At 39.0% G+C, this 20075-nt stretch overlaps 1 protein-coding gene across 2 annotated transcripts in view; it reads right to left on the bottom strand.

The window, feature by feature from the left end:
• FAM198B (family with sequence similarity 198, member B) overlaps positions 1 to 18145 on the bottom strand; it is an 86978-nt gene extending 68833 nt beyond the window's left edge. The window contains exons 1-2 of one of the 2 annotated variants that reach the window (XM_006902955.1): positions 17233 to 18145; positions 17024 to 17118 (exon numbers count right to left, since the gene is read on the bottom strand). In XM_006902955.1, the coding sequence (XP_006903017.1) occupies positions 17024 to 17118; positions 17233 to 18145 (1008 nt within the window). The remainder of the gene's footprint in view (positions 1 to 17023; positions 17119 to 17232) is intronic. The other variant, XM_006902954.1, reaches the window with a different exon arrangement.
• Positions 18146 to 20075: the final 1930 nt, after the last annotated feature.

Raw genomic sequence — 20075 nt, 5'->3', positions numbered from 1 at the left:
GGTTTTCTCCCTCACAAACTACTTAAACATTCTAAATCATCAGCTCTGCTTGGAAAACAATGTGTTCTTTGTTCTGAACCTTTGACTAATGAGCAGGAACTTCTGCTTTCTAGGTCAGCCTGGACTTCCCTTATATAAATGGAAACTCCCAGACTCTTCCTGTCTCAATGTTCCATTTAGAAAAACAGGAATCAAACTTGACTTCAGAGGGTAGTGACCATGTGATCACTGTGCCAGGCTCCACAAACAACCACACACTGCAAGGAAGGTCCCAATCACACCAAGGTGACCCAGTCGCAGGCTTTCTAGTGTTTATCAGCACAGAAAAAATAAGTCATGAGTGCTTGACCAGTGTGACCTTTCTAAAATTTAATCTCATCACATTCCCAACTTTCTTAATCATCCTTCGATGATTCCCCATCATCTTTAAAATAAATTTCAAGATCCTTGTATTACGTAAAACATACTGCTCCCTACTTCAGCTTTCTCTTACTTCATTCTCACCCTGTCACTCTCGCCAAATCCTGATTTCTTATTTTTTCAAACTACTTGTTGCTTTAAGGGCAAATTCTTCCTTCATATATACATAATTTTTTAAGATATATTGTCTCTCTATTTCTTCCACATCCACACCATCTCACATTCTACATACAGTGGCCAAAGAAGCAGATAAAGCAGGACCTCTCCCAAAAACCTTGTACGAGCCCTGATGCCCTTAAATGAAACGTGAGGATTCAGTGGAAGAATTCTCACCTTCTATGCTGTGCAGGACACTGAGACTCAATTCTTGGCTGATGTACCCCGTGCACAGCCACCACCTCTTCTTTAGTGAAACTTGTGTGTTGTTCTGATGCTAAGCAAGTCTCAGTGGAGTTTCTACACTAACACTGACTAGAGGAAAATTTGACAATCTGCTTACTAATCAGAATGGTCCTATCATGCATTTCATTCTGCTAGTGAAGAGTGGTCAAGTAAATGGTAGCTGACAGGAAAGTTATAAAAAAAATCCTTTACACAGACATTCTGGGCTAAGTCTAGGCTCTCTGAACTCACAAGGCCTCCTGAAATGACCTCCATGAAGTCCTGACCACATCATCTCGTGTGATGGGTTTCTTTCTCTGTCTCCTGCTCTCCAAAACTGAACTCTGTGAGAACCAAGACTCCTTTTTGGCCATCTTTGGGTACCCGACTCCTGATGCAGTATCTAGACCAAGGTAACCTTTAACAGTTTTGACACTCAACTCAATTCACTACCATGGAGTCAGAACTAAATCACAATTGACTTTCCACTGGGTTTCAAAGGCCATAAAAATTATGAAGAAGACCTTTTGCCCATGTAACTGCTAGAGAAGAGCAGCCTTTGAGTGAGCAGGGCCACTCCCTACAGAGTAGGTCATCAGAGATACTTCAATAATTCTGAAGGATGAGTAATGAATTGCTCTTCTGAGGTTGTTCAGAAGTCTCCATCTTCAGTTTGACATATGATTAACTGGAAAAGTCATAGGCTATAATCATGATGCCTTTGAGCTGTGGTGCTGGAGAAGAGTTTTGAATACACCATGGACTGCTAGGAGAACAAACAGCTTTGTCCTGGAGAGGGTGAAGCTGGAATGCTCCTTGGAGAAAAGGATTCTGAAGCTTCGTCTGACATACTTTGGGCATGTTGCAAGGAGGGACTGGTCCTTGGAGAGGGACATCATGTTTGGGAGAGAGGAGGGAAGGCACAGAAGAGGAAAACCCTCGATGAGATGGATCGATTCTATGAGGGGAGTGGTGAGAATAAATGTGTTTGAGACAGCGAGGTTGGCACAGGATAGAACGGTGTTTAGGGCTTTTCTACATAGGGTCGCTATGAGTCGCAAGCGACTCCATCGAAGGCACATGACAACAACAAGAGCATGAATTCCAGAATACTTGGAAACAACAACATCAGTCTAGAGACTAAGGTGTACCTGATCCAGGCCATGGTCTTCACAATTACTTGCTATGCATCAGAGAGTTGAATAATGACTAAGGATATAGAAGAGGAATTGATGTCCTTGAATTGTGGTGCTGGAGAAGAGTCTTAAACACATGTCTGTCTTGTAGATGGTGAAACCAAGTTTCTCCTTGGAGGCTAGGTTTTTGAAACTCTGTCTCATACTTTGGGCTTGTGGCCAGGAGGGGACCATTCCTTGGAGAAGGACATCATGCTCGGAAGGGTCGAGGAACAGTGCAGAAGAGGAAAACCCTGGAAGAGGTGGATTGATACATTAATGAGGCAATGAGGGTAGGTATATTCCAGTCAGTGAGACTGGCTCAGGACAGAGCAGGCTTCAAAGCTATTGTACATAGGGTCACTATGTTTTGCAAGTGATTTGATGAAACATAACAACAACAACGAAATGAATGCCCACTGAAAAGCAGCATAGTAATCAGGAAGAACTAAGCTATTAAGCTCTTACAAAGAATATTTAAAAACAAGTTCAAATGTATTGTATTAGGGAGTATTTACAAAAATGTATGCTATTCCTCTGTAAGAGTTATTTTATTCTCAAAAAAAAAAAAAGAAAGAAATCTGGACAAAATATCTACTTTACTGGTTTACTGAATTGTGCTGCTCACCTGAATATCAGCAGTTTGAAACCATCAGCTTCTCTAAAGGAGAAATATTGGCATCACCTTCTATAAAGATTTAAACATTCAGAAACAAACCAAAAAAAGGTAGACAGGAGTTGGAATAAACTCAGCAATGGTATATTTTTTTTTTCATTTGTTTAGTGCATATTTTTAGAAGTATTTACCAAAAAGCAAAGTCACTGTCATTCAGTCTGACTCTTGACTTTTTTGGTGACCCTTCATGAGTTTTCCCAGGCTGTAATTTTAATCCCAGATGATTATTTTAAGAATTTTTTCGTTCTATCAAATAGGTCTAGGATTTGTGATCTAGTGTTTATCAAATTGTGAGAATGTCTAGGTTATCCTCAAAGTTCCCTGAAAAATTACTATTTTGTTACATGAGATCCTGAAACAATAATAAATGCAAAGCTGACATCACCTGCGCTGCCAGCCACACCATCACCCAGCAACGCATAGTGCCACTCGATGGGACTTGAAAAGAAAGTAAAAATTACACGGTGTATTTCTCTTGCTTTCTAATAAGAAGAGGCAGTATATGTTAGAAAACAGTGAATAACTTGAGATCTGTGATGATTTTAAACGGAAGTTTGTGGGGAGCCTTGCAGTTTATTATCTAAGCGGTCTTGACACACAGAATTCCTAGAACGAGACTACCTTAATTCAGCATGACAGCTCTATGACAATAAAGCAGTGTTCTAAAAATAAGTCATAAATAACGCACCCTCCACACTGGGCATGAAAGTGTCCAATGCTTAAATGCTGCCCAAAGTGTGTCCTTTGGCTTCATTCACATTGCAGTACAACCTACCAGGAAAGCTTTAGCAGTGCTGCTAAATGGAAGATCACAGAGGGTACTTAGTTTTCTTTTTTTACACTCTTGGCTCTTTCATAAACACAATTTACCTCTCCCAAGATACTCACCGGCTTAGAGTCAATTCCAATTTAATGGAAACTCTCCAGTAGGATTGTGAGGCTGTAAATCCTTAAGGGAGTAGCCTGATCATCTTCCGCCAACAGAGGAGATTAAATTTACCAACCTTTTGGATAGCAGCCTGAAACCTTACATCACCAGGGTTCCTTTTTCTTTAGATAGATACTGCAAAATATCTTAAAGCACTTTTTCTGAAAATATCATTTAAAAAAATCACCTGACCTTTGTAATTATTTGAGACTTCTAACAACGATAATTAGACAAAAAAAATGCACTAAAATAATCAGTCATGTTTACATGCATATGATTGCAAAACAAGAAAATCTGGTAAGTATTGGTTTGCATTATTTATTTTCTTTTCAAAAACATACAACTGTATTAAAATGATGCACAATATTTCCTAATATAAAAATATTATCTGTTATATTGTGATTCTTAAAATAATTACATAGAAATATTGTCATAATGGTCACTAGAATCAAAGGTCATCATGCTAAAATTTGCATATTTTCCAACCATTCTGTGGTTATAGCAAACTATATTTAAGAGACTGTGTGTGTTTAGAGAAAAGTTTGGTTGTTGTTATGTGTTGTTGAGTCGATCGTGACTCATAGTGACCTTATGTACAATAGCTCTGATTCTTGCCGTATCCTGAGCCAATATCTTTGTCTCTAACACACTTTACCCCATTTCCCCTGTTACGGTGTCAATTCTTCTCCTCCAAGGTCTTCCTCTCTTACACTGTTCCTTCATCCTTCCAAACAGATGTCCTACTCCAAGGACTGGACCCTCCTGGATACATGCCCAAAGTATGTCAGACGAAACTTCAAAATCCTTGCCTCCATGGAGCAGCTTTGTTTCACCCTCTCCAGGATAGACATGTTTCTTTTCTTGACTGTCCATAGTATATTTTGAATACTCTTCTCTAGCACCGCAACCCAGAAACATCAGTTCTTTTTCCATCATTCTTAGTCACTGCCCAGCTCTCTTACGCATAGCAAGTAATTGCTAAGACTGTGACTTGGATCAGGTGTACTTTAGTCTCTAAACTGACATCATTGCTCTTTAGCACTTTGGAGAGGTCTCTGACTGCAGATTTTCCCAATTCAATTCATGTTTTGAGTTCCTGACTGCTGACACTAAGAGTATTTGTTGATTGTGGATCCAAGCAAGCTGAAGTTGTTAAGAATCTCAATCACTTCTCCATCTGTCATAATGCTGTCAATTTACCCAGCAGTGAGAATTTTAGCTTTATTGGTGTAGAGCTTCAATCCATATTGAAGAATGCAGTCCTGCATCTTCAGTAGCAAATGCCTCAGGCCTCCTTAGTTCAGTAATCAAAGTTATATAATTTGCTTTTAATATCAGACAAAGCTGGATACGAATTCTGATTTTAGTACTAAGTATAGTCTTGAACAAATGATATAATCTCATTGTGTCTCAGGATTCTAATATTTTAATATCATTATCTGCCATGCAAGTCTCTTAAGAGACATAGTAGACACAAGACATCAACTGCATTGTGTTTAACATACTATCTTAGACATACTGACAGCTTCTTTACAGAAGAATTCTAAGAAATGAGGAAGATGGTTTTATTTTGGCAAAGACTATTTTAAGTGGCCCTTGATAGTTAAATTTTAATTAACTTTTTCATTCACTGTATAGATACACATAGAATGGCAATCTCCTCCTGTAATGATTACTAAGTGGACACTGCAAACACTGCACCAAAAAGTGACAAGTTGCCTTTTTCCAAATATATATTTTATTTTTGTCTAAGATATTCTTGGTGTAAATCTTGTCAGAAATGTATACACTGCAAAGTCATTAAGTTCACTCATATATATGTCTATTTGTACCCCTCTAGAGTTCATCAAGTTTAATATAACCAAGATCTGACCCAGTCTAACCTGAGTTAGCAGTTCTGTGCTAACCAGAACACAGATCAGTTTCTCCAACTTTAAAAATACGAAAGAAGCTTTATAATTCTTAACTTTCATCTTTACACTGAGTCAACAGAAATCTTCACTTGGGATGGTAGGGACATAATAAAACTATTAAAAAGTCTAGAATTTTTTTCATCTTTTGCATATCTCTTAGAGTTTCCATATATATCTGTTGGGTATTCAGAAAATCTGTATGACTTTGAGAGACATAGTTAATTATTCTAGGCTTCAATTTCCACAGCTGTAAAATAACCATCGTAGAATATTCTTTCCATGAAGATTTTGTAAAGAATTAATAAGATAATGCAAGCACACCACTCACAATAGTACATGGTATATAGAATAATTTAATAACTCATAGCTCTGGAGTTATCATGTCCATGAACAAAAAGACTCCATAGTGTCTATCTATACTAAATATCAGTACATAATACATAATGTCACTCTATTACATAAATACATTACTAAGTTACAGTGATGAAGAAGGAAGACATATACCAAGGACCCTCGAAGGACTGGTTAAAAACATGGCTTGCTAAAAAGAAAACCTGGCCCATTGTAGAGCATGGTTTTTAATCCTTGGCACATAATTAATTCATATGATACTCAGCAGTTTTCTTACTTTTCTTTAGAAAATATTTTCATTGCATAAGATTCTTGGAAAGATTGAAATAATCCAACTGTCTAGATTCAACACAGAAAATAAGTATTCTTAGTATTCACATTGCCTTTAAGTCAGAACCAACTCCTAGCTGACTCTCCACTGGGTTTTAAGAGGCTGCAAATTGCAAAGGAGGAGACTGCCTATCTTACTCCCCAGAAGCAGCTGGTTAATTCTAATCTAGAGCCTTTGGGTTGACAGTATAACACTTTACCCATTAGGAGTAAAATAGAGTTCTCTATTGTTTGTACTAGATTTGTATTATTGTTATTAAACACTAATAAAAAATAAAAATACAGAATTCTAAGGTTAATAACTTAAAGAATTTACTAGGTACCAATCCTCCAAAGCAGTCTTTATAATTCTATTGCTAGATAAACCAGATCATTGTGGAAACATATAAAGTAAGATGTATCTCTACTCCTACAAGATGTCCAAATCAAAAGTCTTTCAAATTATGCTATCCTGTGGTTCCAACAAGAAGAACTAGTGTAGTGGTTTAATCTCTAGACAAGTAACTGGAAAATCAATAGTTCAAATTCATCAGGCAATCCATAGGGGGGGAAATGTAGTAGTGTACTTCATATAAAGACTCAGACTTAGAAACCTCATGGACAATTCAGTCATAGTCATTCTATCATTGTTGTTCTGGTTATTTGCCTTCAAGTCAATTACCACTCGTTGCGATTCTATGAACAATGATTCTGAATCTTGTCTTATCCTGAGCCAATCTCACCATCTCTGGTCACCATAAATCAAAAATCAAGTTGAAGATATTTAATTTCTTTTCTTCTGGGGGTTTCTATGATTTCAATGAATCATATTGATGATCCTTATAGAATTAAGTCTTAAAAATTTTATCGTTTGCATTACAAGGAACTTTGCAATAACTTTCTTAATTACATAAAGCACTTTGTAAGATCATCTAAAAGAAAGCCCAACTTGAATTTAGGATTGAAAATAGTACTTGTTCTGAGTATGAGAAGCTAAAGGCAAAAATAGTTTTGCTGTTTGGAGACATTAGAGCAGATCAAGAATGTATTTCTGCCTTTCTTAAAAAATATTTGTTGAATACCTACAATGTGTGATAATCTTCACTAGGATCTATAAACAGAGTGATAAACAAGACAATCAACATCCCTGTTCTGCTATAATAAGAACTAGTGGAAAGGAACAGATGACTAATCAAGTAATTACAATACAAAGTGTTGATACAAAATGAGCTAGAACTCGGTTCCGAGTAAACAATAATATAGGTTACTTCTTAGGTGGAAAAACAAAACAAAACAACAAAAAAACACACAAACAAACCCCCTGTCACTGAGTTGAATCCAACTCATGTGGCTCTTTATAAACTTTCCAAGGCTATACACTTTTACCAAAAGAAAATAACTTTTCCCATGGTATGGCTGGTAGATTTGAACCTCTATCCTTTAGGTTAATAAATTATCATTGTATGTGCTGCACTATCAATGAGACTCAAACAAAGTGAACCTTGACCTAGAGAAGAGTACAAGGGATCTAGAAGAGAAGATACACTTTGGTGGAAACTAAGGGAATAAAACAACAAGTTGGAAAAAAACTAAATATAAATGAATGACAACCTTAGGCTCTATATTTATAATTCACCATGACAAAAGAGGGCCTATTTTCATATTTTACAAACTTTAAATTTCCAAATAATAATTGTTACATATAATGTTCATAACTATATACAAATTATTCCATAGATTTCCGAAGGAAATAGATTTTCCGAGTGGTACAGTTGATTTAATAAGTTCTAACACAAAAGACGAAGATTCAAGTTCAAATAGCAACATCTTTGAATAAAATAGAGATTGATTTCTACAAAGATAGCTATTAAAAACTCTGTGTAGCAATATTTCTACTCTGACATACTCTGGGTTGCTATGAGTTGGAGTCAACTTAAGGACACCTTTTTTAAAGGGAAGTGGCCTAAGCCATAGTCTTTGCAATTACTTATTACGATTTAAAGTGTTGCACAATGACTAAGGATGACAGAAGAAAATCAATGCCTTAGAATTGTGGTGCTGGAGAAGAGTCTTGAATGGACTGTCAAGAAAACAAATACGTCTGTCTTGGGGAGAAATCAATTCTCTCCTTGGAGGCTAGAATTTTGAAGCTCCATCTCACATATGTTGGGCACGTAGCCAGGAAAGACCAGTCCTTGGAGAAGGCCATCATGCTTGGATGGATTGAGGGACAGCGCAGGAAAGAAAGACACCAGATGAGATGAACAGATACAGTGACTGGAATAACAGGGGTTGGTGTGTCCAAATTAGTGATACTGGCTCAGGAGAGAGTAAGGTTCAGAGCTGCTGTACATAGGATTGCTGTGGGTCACAAGTGACTCAATGGCACATAATAAGAACAAACAACAAGTAGCCTGATACTGCGGTATACAGATGACAAAGCCCTGCTTGCTGAAAGTGAGGAGGACTTGAATCATTTGTTGTAGAAAATCAAGGAATGCAGCCTTTGTTATGGATCCCATCTCAATGTCAAGAAAGCAAGGATTCTTATCACTGAACTGATAAGAAGCACTTGACAGATGGAGATGAAATTGAAACTATCAACAGCTTCATCTTACTTGGATCCACAATTAAGAACCTTGGTACCAGCAGTCAGAAAATAAGGAGATGCATTGCACTGGAAAAAATATTGTACTTAGGGACCTCTCCAAACTATTGAGGTGTAACAATGTCAGTTTGAGGACTGAAGTGTGTCTGATTCAGGTTATACTCTTTCTGATTATTTGCTATGCATCTGAGAGATGGACAATGAATAAGGATGACAGGAAAAGAATTGATGCCTATGAGCTGTGGTGTTGAAGAAGAGTACTGAACATCCCATGGATGACCAAGAGAACAAACAGATAAATCTTGGCGAGGGTGCAGCCAGAGTGTTCTCTGGAGGAAAAAATGATACGGTTTTTTCTCATATAGTTTGAGCATGTTGTTAGGAGGTGCTATTTTTTGGAGAAGGATATGAAGCTGGGGAAAGTGGGTGGAAGACCATCAACCAGGTGGATTGACACAGTGACTGTGGCAATGGGCTCTTGTGTGTCAGGAAGTGTGAAGATGGCACAAGATAGAACAGGGTTCAGATCTTTTGTTCATAGGCTTACTATAAGTTGTACTCGATTTAATGACACCTAACAACAACAAGAAGTAGCTAAAATGAAGATGGTATCAAATAAAAGCAAAGAATGATCTAATATTACTTAAGGGATAATATCAGAGATATAACTTATTTGTTCAAATTGAGAGTCATATTAGCATACTATATATTGCTGGTCTCCTCCTATCATTTCCAAGTAGAGAGAGGAACTCATTGGCCTGACTAGTCTTAAAAAGCATTAGTGCACTATTGCCAACAGAAAAGAGGGTACCTGTTCATCTATAGCATGAGATGGCAGTAAGAATACACCAAATACCATCAATGGATCAAATATATGTGAGATACAAGGTTTTGAATAAATTCATATTTTATGCTTTTCTACAATTTTCTCAAAATCAGAAGTACAAGTATGCTGGTTTGTCAGTCCTTCCTTTGCTAGGCAAATTTGTGAAAAAAGGGATAGGGCTAAAAACTTCAAAGTCTACATACAAAAGCTAAAATTTGTCCTTTGTGTCCAGAAAGAAAGTCTTTTTTTAAAGAAAAAATATAGTAACAGAAAAATTATAGCCAAAAAATCAAATCAAAAGTCTTAAGCATGACTAAAATACTTCAAATTGTGTCTGAAGGTGAAGTGAGGGTGTTAACAAGGAAGAAACAGGATCTTGAAATGACATGATGAGCTATCAATAGGTAATTAGGAAGTTGGAAGCATCAAACCTCTTAAACCCGCTGAAATTTTTCTTTTAATGAAAACATCCCTTCTACTCCCATATGAAGCTCTGGTGTCCTAGTGGAAAGAAGTTACAATGCAATTCCCAAAGCATACCATTCAAATCCACCAGCTGCTCCACGGAGAAAGATTGGCTATCTCCTCCAGTGTGATTTACTGCCTCTGAAAACTCACTAAAGGGCCATCCAACCCAATGGCACACAATAACAAAGAACAGTATTCCCATCTAAAGACATTATTCAACCTTTGCTTGCTAAGCCACTTGACCCAGTATAACTAGTATCCCTTAAGCATCCACCTGATGAGATTAGTCCAGATATATCTGATGATGCTTTATCTGAAACATCCTGGGACATTTCCTTACAACAAATTGTTGAACGTCCTCAGGACTTGTCTTTACCACTCACTCTTTTCTTTTTCTTTCTAGACCTATAAAGTTAAGTCTCATAAAGCCTCCAAAAGAGGTGAAACACAAAGCACAATTCAGGAGGGCAAACCATTACACTCCAAAATAAGTGCTTAATTTTTTTTTAAAATAAGTACAAACTGAAACCTGAGAAATATGTGTGAGAATGGCTATTATGGGTGTGAAAAAATGGTACAAATAACATAAAGATGAATCAGTCTGACTTTACTGTTATGGGTCTACTAAGCATAGATTCTTCATTCTATGTTTCAGCTTGAAGTGTTAGAAAAGGATCTAAAAATTATTTGGCTGATTTCCAGAAGCATGGATTAAATTGTGGCTTACTAAACTTACACTAAATCACTTTGAAATGCCAGATTTGCCTTTGTATATGATGGTAAAATGTATCCAAAAGCATAGGGAAGTTAGGATGTTAGTGTGTATTTATCAGATTGGATGCACTGACCTAGCCACAGAGGACAAAACTTTGATTAAAATCATGAGGGGAAAAATTCTAAAGTATGCTGTTGTTGTTTTTATGTGTCGTCAAGTCGTTTGTGACTCATAGCGACCCTTTGTACAACAGCCCTAAACCCTGCTCTATCTTCTGCCAATAGCACTGCCTCTGACACACCCATCCCAATTACCCCAGTCACTGAATCAATCCACCTCATAGAGGGTCTTCCCCTCCTGCGCTGTCCCTCTACTCTACCCAGTATGATGTCCCTCTCTAAAGACCTGTCTCTCCTTACAACATGTCCAAAGTACGTCAGGCGAAGCCCCAGAATCCTTGCCTCCAAGGAGCAGCCTGATTTAACCCTCTCTAGGATGAATCTATTTGTTTTCTTGGCAGTCCATGGTACATTCAATACTCTTCTCCAGCACCACAGCTCAAAGGCGTCAATTCTCCTTCTATCCTCCCTAGTCATTGTCCAACTCTCTGATGCATAACAAGTGATTGCAAGAACCATGGCCTGTATCAGGCGGACCTTAGTCTCCAGAGAGACACCGTTGCTCTTGAGTACTTTAGAGAGTTCCCTAACCACAGATTTTACCATTGCAAAACATTTTTTTATTTCCTGGCTGCTGGTGCCAAGAGTGTTGACCATGGAGCCGAGCAAACTAAAGCTGTGAACAATCTCAATCTCTTCGCTATCCATCCTGATGCTACCGATTGGTCCACTGGTGAGAATCTTTGTCTTCTTGACACTGAGCCTCAGTGCATACTAAAGGCTTCAGTCCTTGACCTTCTGCAGTACGTACATGAGGTCCTCCTCAGTTTCAGCGAGCAGGGTTGTGTCATCTGCATAACGCAGATTGTTGATAGATCATCCACTAATCCTGATGCCACAATTCTCCTCAAAGGCCCAGCCTCTTGGATAATCTGCTCTGCGTGCAGGTTGAAAAGGTATGGAGATAGGACACATCCCTGGCGTACACCCTTCCCAATTTTTAACCAGGCAGTGTTGCCCTGCTCTGTTCTGACGATTGCCTCTTGGTCCAAGTAGAATCCTTAAAATCTCCTATGATTACTATTATCTCTAAATTTGCTTTCTTTTAATCATGCTTTCCTTTTACCATGTATGCAAAATTTGCCATTACTCGTGGTACTAGGTATATTGTAGTGAATGTTAGATGGTTCTTAGCTGAAAGTAGGGAATATCAGAGGAATGTCTATCTGTGTTTCATTGATTATGCAAAGGCGTTTGACTGTGTGGAGCATAACAAACTGTGTCTGACTCTGAGAAGAATGGGAATCCCAGAACATTCGATCATGCTAATACGAAACCTACACTTGGACCAAAAGGCAGTCGTCAGAACAGAGCAAGGAAACAACACTGAATGGTTCAAAATTGGGAAGGGCGTACAACAGGGATGTGTCCTGTCTCTATACCCTTTCAACCTGTATGCTGAACAGATTATCCGGGAGGCTGGGTTCTATGACCAGGAATCTGGCATCAGGATTTGTGGAAGATCTATCAACAATCTGTGTTGTGCAGATGATACAACCCTGCTTGCTGAAACTGAAGTGCTTGCTGCAGAGGGTCAAGAACTGCAACATTCAACATGGATTGAGGTTCAATGTCAAGAAGACAAAGATTCTCACCACTGGACCAATTGACAACATCAGGATGGATGGTGAAGAGTTTGAGATTGTTCACAACTTTAGTTTGCTTGGCACCACAGTCAACACTCTTGGCACCAGCAACCAGGAAATTAAAAGATGTATTGCAATGGGAGAGTCTGCTGTTAGGGCCTCCCAAAGTACTGAAGAGGAATGATGTCTCTCTGGAGACTAAGGTGCATCTGATACAGGTTGTGTTCTTTGCAATCACTTGCTATGCATCAGAGAGTTGGACAATCGTAGGGAGAATAGAAGGAGAATTGATGCCTTTGAGCTGTGGTGCTGGAGAAGAGGATTGAATGTACCATGGACCGCTAAGAAAACAAAAAGATTCATCCTGGAAAGGGTTAAACCAGGTGGTTCCTTGGAGGCAAGAATTCTGAGGCTTATCCGACATACTTTGGATATATTGTAAGGAAGGACCGGTCCTTAGAGAGGGACATCATTCTTGGGAGGGTGGACGGACAGTGCAGGAGGGGAAGGCCCTCTATGAGGTGGATTGATTCAGTGACTGGGGTAATCGGGATGGGTGTGTTGGAGAGAGTGTGTTTGGCACACTACAGAGCAGAGTTTAGGGCTGTTGTACATAGGGTCGCTATGAGTCGTATGTGACTTGACGGCACATAACAACAACTACAATTATATTTCTTCTGCATCTCTCTGTGACTTTATACTATTTAACTTTGTTCCAGTCTTTCAAAAAGAGATCAATGGTGTTTTGTTTTATTTTGGTTTTATGGGAGTGACTATTTAGGGGGAAAAGAAATAATCATAATTTTTAGAGATTACTGGAAAGTGGCTGAATTGTACTTCATTTGAGGCAATCCAAAATGTTACAGACACCCATCACCTAAGAGAAAGAGCATAGGGAAGTCAGATTCATGATACATCTTAGTTCAGATCTGTCCCACAATGGGCCAGTAGGTCCCAAATGCCATCCTATAGTGATCCTAACTGATGTATAATGCATAACTTGAGCAAACATATAGCATAAAGAATATTATAGAAGGAGAAGTAAGCAGAACTGCTCTCTATTGGAAAGAGTAAGCCAAAACAACACTTCACTCCAGCAAGGATTACATATATTATTGACACCATTAAGGTCTTGAAGAAATCAGGTGTGATGTTTCTTATCCTATTGTCTTTTAACCTGCTTATTTAGCCTGTGCAAAAAACATATGGGTCTTATAGAATGATTGTTGTTGTTGTTGTTATGTGCTGTCGAGTCACTTGCAACACATAGCAACACTATATACAACAACCCTAAATCCTGCTTTATCTCTTGCCAACCTTCCTGTCTCTGACACACCTATCGCCATTACCCCAGTGATGGAATAAATACATCTCATCGAGGGTCTTCATCTCCTGTGCTGTCCCTCCATCCTTCAAAGCATGAAGTCCCTCTCCAAGGACTGATCTCGCCTTGCAACATGTCCAAAATATGTCAGACGGAGCTTCACTATCCTTGCCACCAAGGAGCAGCCGGGCTTCATTCACCCTCTCCAGGAAGAACTTAGTTGTTCTCCTAGTAGTCCATGGTATATTCAATACTCTTCTCCAGAACCAAAGCTCAAAGGCATCAACTCTCGTTCTGTAATCTCTAGTCATTGTCCAGCTTTCTGATGCACAGCAAGTAATGGCAAAGACCATTGCCTTTATCAGGTGCATCTTAGTGTCCAGACTGAAATTGTTACACCACAGTACCTTGGAGAGGTCTCTAACAGCAGACTTTTCCAATGCAATTCGTCTTTTAATTTCCTGGCTGCTGGACAGTGAATTATATAACTAACAATATGGTGACTTCAAATACAGCTGCTGCTCCAGATGTAATTTCATAGTTTAAGTAAATTAACACATCTAGTATCTCTCATGGAGTTACTTCTCTGGCCAATGTTTTTCCTCGATTCTGGTTTCAAAGAAATACCAGAAACAATGCTCCTTCAGTGCCAAAGCTAGCAATACACATGTACTGTCCTACATCAGATATATGTCAACTCTCCAGACCTATAGCATAATTTCATCCATAGGGATCTTCATCAACTTTATCTTCCAAAACATCTCTCTGCTTCATTACATTAATGTATTATGCTGAATGAACCTAGTAAAGAAGTATCAATTACCCTAGACTTATTGAGGATATTTGCTATAGTGTGGGATTATTAGTATGACGAAACTTCAGACATCTCCCGCTTCAGTGACATTTTGAAGCATCACATGATATGGATTACATGAAGATAATCTTTCTATACTATCATATCATGTTGTTAAAGTTCATGGGAAGAAATAGCAATCTAATTCTGACTTCAGGAATGAAAGGTTGGTTCTCCACACTAAGCAAAGAACCATAACCAATAACCAGCTGAAGGCAAAGGGGATATGGAATGGGCAGTGGAAGATAGCAGTTCTAAATATGAGCTATGACCTATAATCAGTTGCAGAAATGATGACTATAACGCCTTTTGTCGTGTGTGTGGGGTGTGTGTGTGTGTATGTATGAGAGCGAGAGAGAGAAAGAGAGAGAGAGAGAATACACACACAGGAAAATTAAGCTTGTTTTCTTTTCTCTCTTATTCTGTTTGTTACTATAAATGACATAAACATTGCTAGTGCCTTTTTAGTTGCATGTATGTTAATTATATCATGTAGGTGCTAGTATGGCTTTATAATTTTCTTTATTTAGAAATTATCTATGATTTAAGGAGGTAAGTACAGGTGCTAACCTGAGGAAAAGTGAACATTGATGGTTGTGATGATTTGTCAAGTGGGCTAAGCGCTGATTCTCAATGGTTGCACAGATGTTATGTAATCATTATTCATTGTATGATTTTATATAAAAAGCCTATCAGTTAAAAAAATTTATTTAGGAATGTGGCCTCAATCCAATATATGTGAGTATTCTGACAAAATCTGTCCTTTACTTACTGGATTTTACACATGATTATTTGACCTTTGGTTCTTGGGACCTGAGCCAGCAGCTTGCCATGTGACCTGCCAATTTTTAGTGCATAAGTCTTGGCAAGCATGTGAGCAATGTGAACCATTTACTTAGAAATAAATCTATCTCTCACTCTCAGTCTCTCTGTCTTTCAATACATGTGCACACAAACAAACACACACTACATTTACTTCTCTGGAGAACTTCACCCAAGACATAGCACTACTGCTTAGTATTGAAGTGAGAATTATTGGAAATAGATCTTAAGACATACACAAACTTCATGTAGGATTAGTGAGTACTGAATAAAAATTAGTTTACACAAACTTTAGGTTGAATGTTTAAGGAGCTACCTCTACTTTGTAGAGACAATAAGATGCATGTTAGGATCTGGGGTATCCAGATATGAATCAAAATAAGTGAGGAACACTAGATTCTTTTAAATGAATGGTACTTTAGGAAGTATCAATTCTAAAATAAAAATTTATTCCTCAAATACTAGTATACAATTTGCTCCTCATTACCATGAAAAGTTTTATTAGATCTTATCCAGAATCATGAGAATCTCCCTGTAACAGGTAAACATTTTTGGAACCAGAAAGGAGTACTTGGAGATTACCATCACTTTGGAGTTTAAATTAACCTCTTGGGCCAGTCTCTATGCACAGTAGTATTGGGATCCTTCAGCATTCAAATCCAGCCATTGCTAAATCCCACCTTATATAAAAACAAAGACATAAAAGAATATGGCATGAGCTTGGGAACTGCCATAAGCCAACCTTCTTGCCTTCAACTGTAGTATCTAGCTACATACCCTAAAACATGCCAAACATCTTATCATCCAAAAAGATTGAGTCTCAGAAATGATGCTCCAAAAACTGAAAATCATGACTTAAAGAAACCACATATTTTTTGTTTGTTAGTACATATATCCAACAAATAATCTCTCTATATATTTGCCCCATTCTCTTTATTTGAAAAATAAAAGGATTATAGTGCATAACAGTCCCTGAGTGGAATAAATTCTTAAGTTCATGGCTGTTAACTAGAAGACTGGCAGTCAAACACACCCAGAAGCACCTGGGAGGCAGGTCTGCAATCTTCTTCTGAAAGGCTAAAGCCTTGAAAACCCTGTGGAGTAATTCTGCTCTGCTACTATGGGGTTGCCATGGCTTGAAATAGATCTGAAGACAATCAGCAACTATCAACAACAGAAAATATTTTAACATCAAGATGTTGAACCAGACCTAACTTGGTCTCGCTCTACAGAGCCAAAAAAGCATGCATCTATTGAAGAAAGATAATCCACTTCTCCCTTACTTTTAAAAATCTTCAAAGAATAAAATTCAATTTCCTCCCATAGTAACCTATCCCTTAACATGCCTGCTTGTCAGCAAGTTCTGAGCCTCCACCCTGGCTTCCTCTCTTATTCATGTAAATTGCCATTGGCTTTAATTAGATTTGATAAGCCCCCGGGAAATGCAGTGAGGGAAACAGGGAGCAAAGATTATACAGTGTGGGCTTACTCTTGCATGTCCAGTACAGCATTTCCCTGGAACTCTCATATCCTCCAAAGCTGGGGAAATAATGAATGCCAAGCATATGGAAAGAGAGGCTGCTGCTGGGAATGGGAAACGTGGGTGGAGAAAATCACTTAGGAGAAGAATGAGGGAGAGGAGAAAAATCAACCCGAATCCCCAACAGCTGCAAATAAAAAAGTGTGTGAATTTTTTACCTTGGATGAACTCTGATTTTCTGCTCACCGATGGCAGTGTCCTATTGAGCCCCAGAATCCTATCCAGGTGGAAGGCGAACACTTCACTCATGTCTAAGGGCTGCTTGAGCAGCCCACAGGGGCTAGGGCCACAGCGGGGCACAGAGCCTTCGGTGCTCCCCTCCAGCACCAATAACCGTGCATTGCTTCGAGATGACAGCGGCTGAAGGCCTAAAACTGTACTGTCCGCCAACAGGCGCATGATTCGAATGTCTTCTTTGCTCAGCCACTCAGGGGAGCTCTCGCTATAGATTCTGATGTTGCTCTCCCTGGTCATCGGTACCTGGAAGTCTGGGCCCCCAGATCGCACACCAGGACCCCGCACCAACCTCCATGGTCGCTCCCCAACTTGTGCCAGTCTTCCTCTCTGGACATATCCAGGTGATTCAGCACCTGCTACTCTGGCAGCTTCCTGCTGCTGAAGGGATGACCTGGCAGCCAAAGATCCCTGCCCTGGGGCTGGGGATGCCACTGCATATTTCTTCCTGCGTTTTGGTTTCACTGTGCCACGGATGTTGGCGGGCTTGCTGCGTTTGGCACGCAAGGTAATGTACACCACATTAGGCTGCAGCGTGGTCCCATTGCCCTGAGATTCAGGAGGGGCCAGGGTACCATCCAGGGGTATTTCTGGGAAAGATGCATCTGCTGTGTCACGGCTCTGGTGTGGCCCCTTCTCTAGTGCTGGTTGATGCTGGGGAGGAGCTCGCCCCACCTGGCTCACCAGGAAGCCCAGGTAGATGGCACAGGCAGTGCCCAGCAGGAGGTTCCTCCGGGTCCGTGGACGCCTGTTGCTCCAGAGTTTACACACCCGTGGGATGCACAGGGAGCAGATGAACCAGTTTATGAGGTGTCCTGGCTTGTCTGGGCAGGTCATTTCTCCGAGGCATCCACATGTTGAACAGAGTTTAAAGCTTGCGGTTGACTCCTGCTAACATGATGCATGGTTTCCTGACTTCAGCTGTCCAGTCGGCTTTAGGGTCTAAGTGGTCTCCAGTGAGGAAAGGCAGAAATAAAGTGTAGGTGATAAAGCTGGAACAGTTTCAGACACTCACCACGACAAACCTTTAAAAATCCTATCAGCCTCCTTATGGAGAAGTCTGGCTTGTATCTGGGAATGAATGGAAATAGAGTTAACTGAGTCACAGCCTCTACCAGCTCAGTTCCTTTATAAAAGCAAAGAAAAAAAAAAGTAACCACTTCCTTTAGTAAGTATTACCACTAAATGTTTAAAAAATAAACCACCATATTTCAAAATAAAGGAAACAAGATAGATGCATATATTTTATACACAGTTCTAAGTAATGGAAGAAACCACAAACCCTGGGTTTTCTAATTTGTAGCTAATATAAACGAAAAGTATTAAAATTTTAAAACCCTCACTTTTCCTTTTTAAATTAAGAAATAACTTACAAGTAAGTAATACATGACTGTTAAAAAGCTATTGTTACCTTGCATTTATTTTATAAAGTTCTGTATTAACTGACTGGTTGTAATTTTCAAGTATTATCACCTAAATTCAGAAGTATATTTTTTCTTCCCAATATGTTCCATTCTTTTACATTGAGATTTAGTAAAATAAAGACATAAAACCCCAGATATCATAGGAGCAGTCACATCTATTTAAACACACAAACATAAACACACAAAATTTGAATTCTTTCTTTAATCTTTTTCTTTCCCACAAAGTCAACTGAAAGAGAAGAAAATGGTCTCCAATGCTACAATTTCCCATAATCAAAAAGCAGAAACTTACAAGCAACCTTACTTACACAGCTGGCCCCATGCGTTGCTCCAGGAAGAATGTAGTCCCCGATTCTAATTCAAAGAACTTTTAAAGGCTGAGGCATGTAAGTAGAGCATATTTCATGGTCAAGAGTGTTCCTCATCTCAAATATTTCAGAGCAACTCTAAAGCTCCCTTGAAAGCACTGATTGTAGAACAAAACAATTACTTAGAAATTAGTTACTGATAACTCAGTTTTAAGCCGGATATTCTTTTTCTTAGTACTTTAAAACATAACTTCAATGTCAAATTTCGAAAAAAAAGAGGAATTCCGTACAGAAGCCGGTTTCAAGCAAATGACTTCCCACTTATTTTTAACCCCTGGGAGCCCTCTAGTGTCCTCTTTGCAAACAGACTCAGAAATGTCCCTTTTTGAGTGTTTGCTTAGCTTGGTGGAATGGCAGCAAGCAAACAAACACTCTGTGAAATGAGAAATAGCCCTGCCCCTTACCCTCCCCGTGTGCCTGGGGGTTAGCGCCCAGGACTCCCAGGGACCACAACTCCCCTCACTGTCTAGGCTGAGTACAGAGTAGCATCTGTTTCATTTCTCATTTGGAGGAATAATGAAGGCCTACAAGTTGCCGAAAAAGTAGGAAAGAGTTAATGCTCATGGGGGGGTGGGGGTGGGGGTGGAGAAGAGTGAGATAAAAGTGTACCTAGAGAAAGATATAATGCCCAGTAACTCACAGCACAGTAGTTCACAGAAAAGCCATGGATTCTCTTTGATTGGAGGTTTAAAAACAAAACAAATAAATTAAAAAAAATAAAAAATTTAAAAAAAAAACAGAAAGAAAGAAAAGAAAACAGGTTAGCAATTAGTTGAGATAGTTTGCATATGCAGGCACTTAGCAGGGGTTGATAGTTTGGAGGTCTCACTTATACTTATTCTGTTTGCTTCTTTGGCAAATAGACTCAGAAAGAAGAAAAACAACAGAGATTCCCTGCCCCTGCCCTCAGGGAAAGAAGGCTGTGGTATTGGAGATGCTGAGAGAGTAGTACAGTATACCTCTAAAAATACAGTG

Source organism: Elephantulus edwardii, unplaced genomic scaffold (assembly GCF_000299155.1).
Source record: "Elephantulus edwardii isolate Elephantulus edwardi_28Jun2011 unplaced genomic scaffold, EleEdw1.0 scaffold00477, whole genome shotgun sequence".
Classification (NCBI taxonomy): domain Eukaryota; kingdom Metazoa; phylum Chordata; class Mammalia; order Macroscelidea; family Macroscelididae; genus Elephantulus; species Elephantulus edwardii.
Note: the sequence above shows the minus strand (reverse complement) of the source record. Positions and strands in the feature narration are given on the sequence as shown.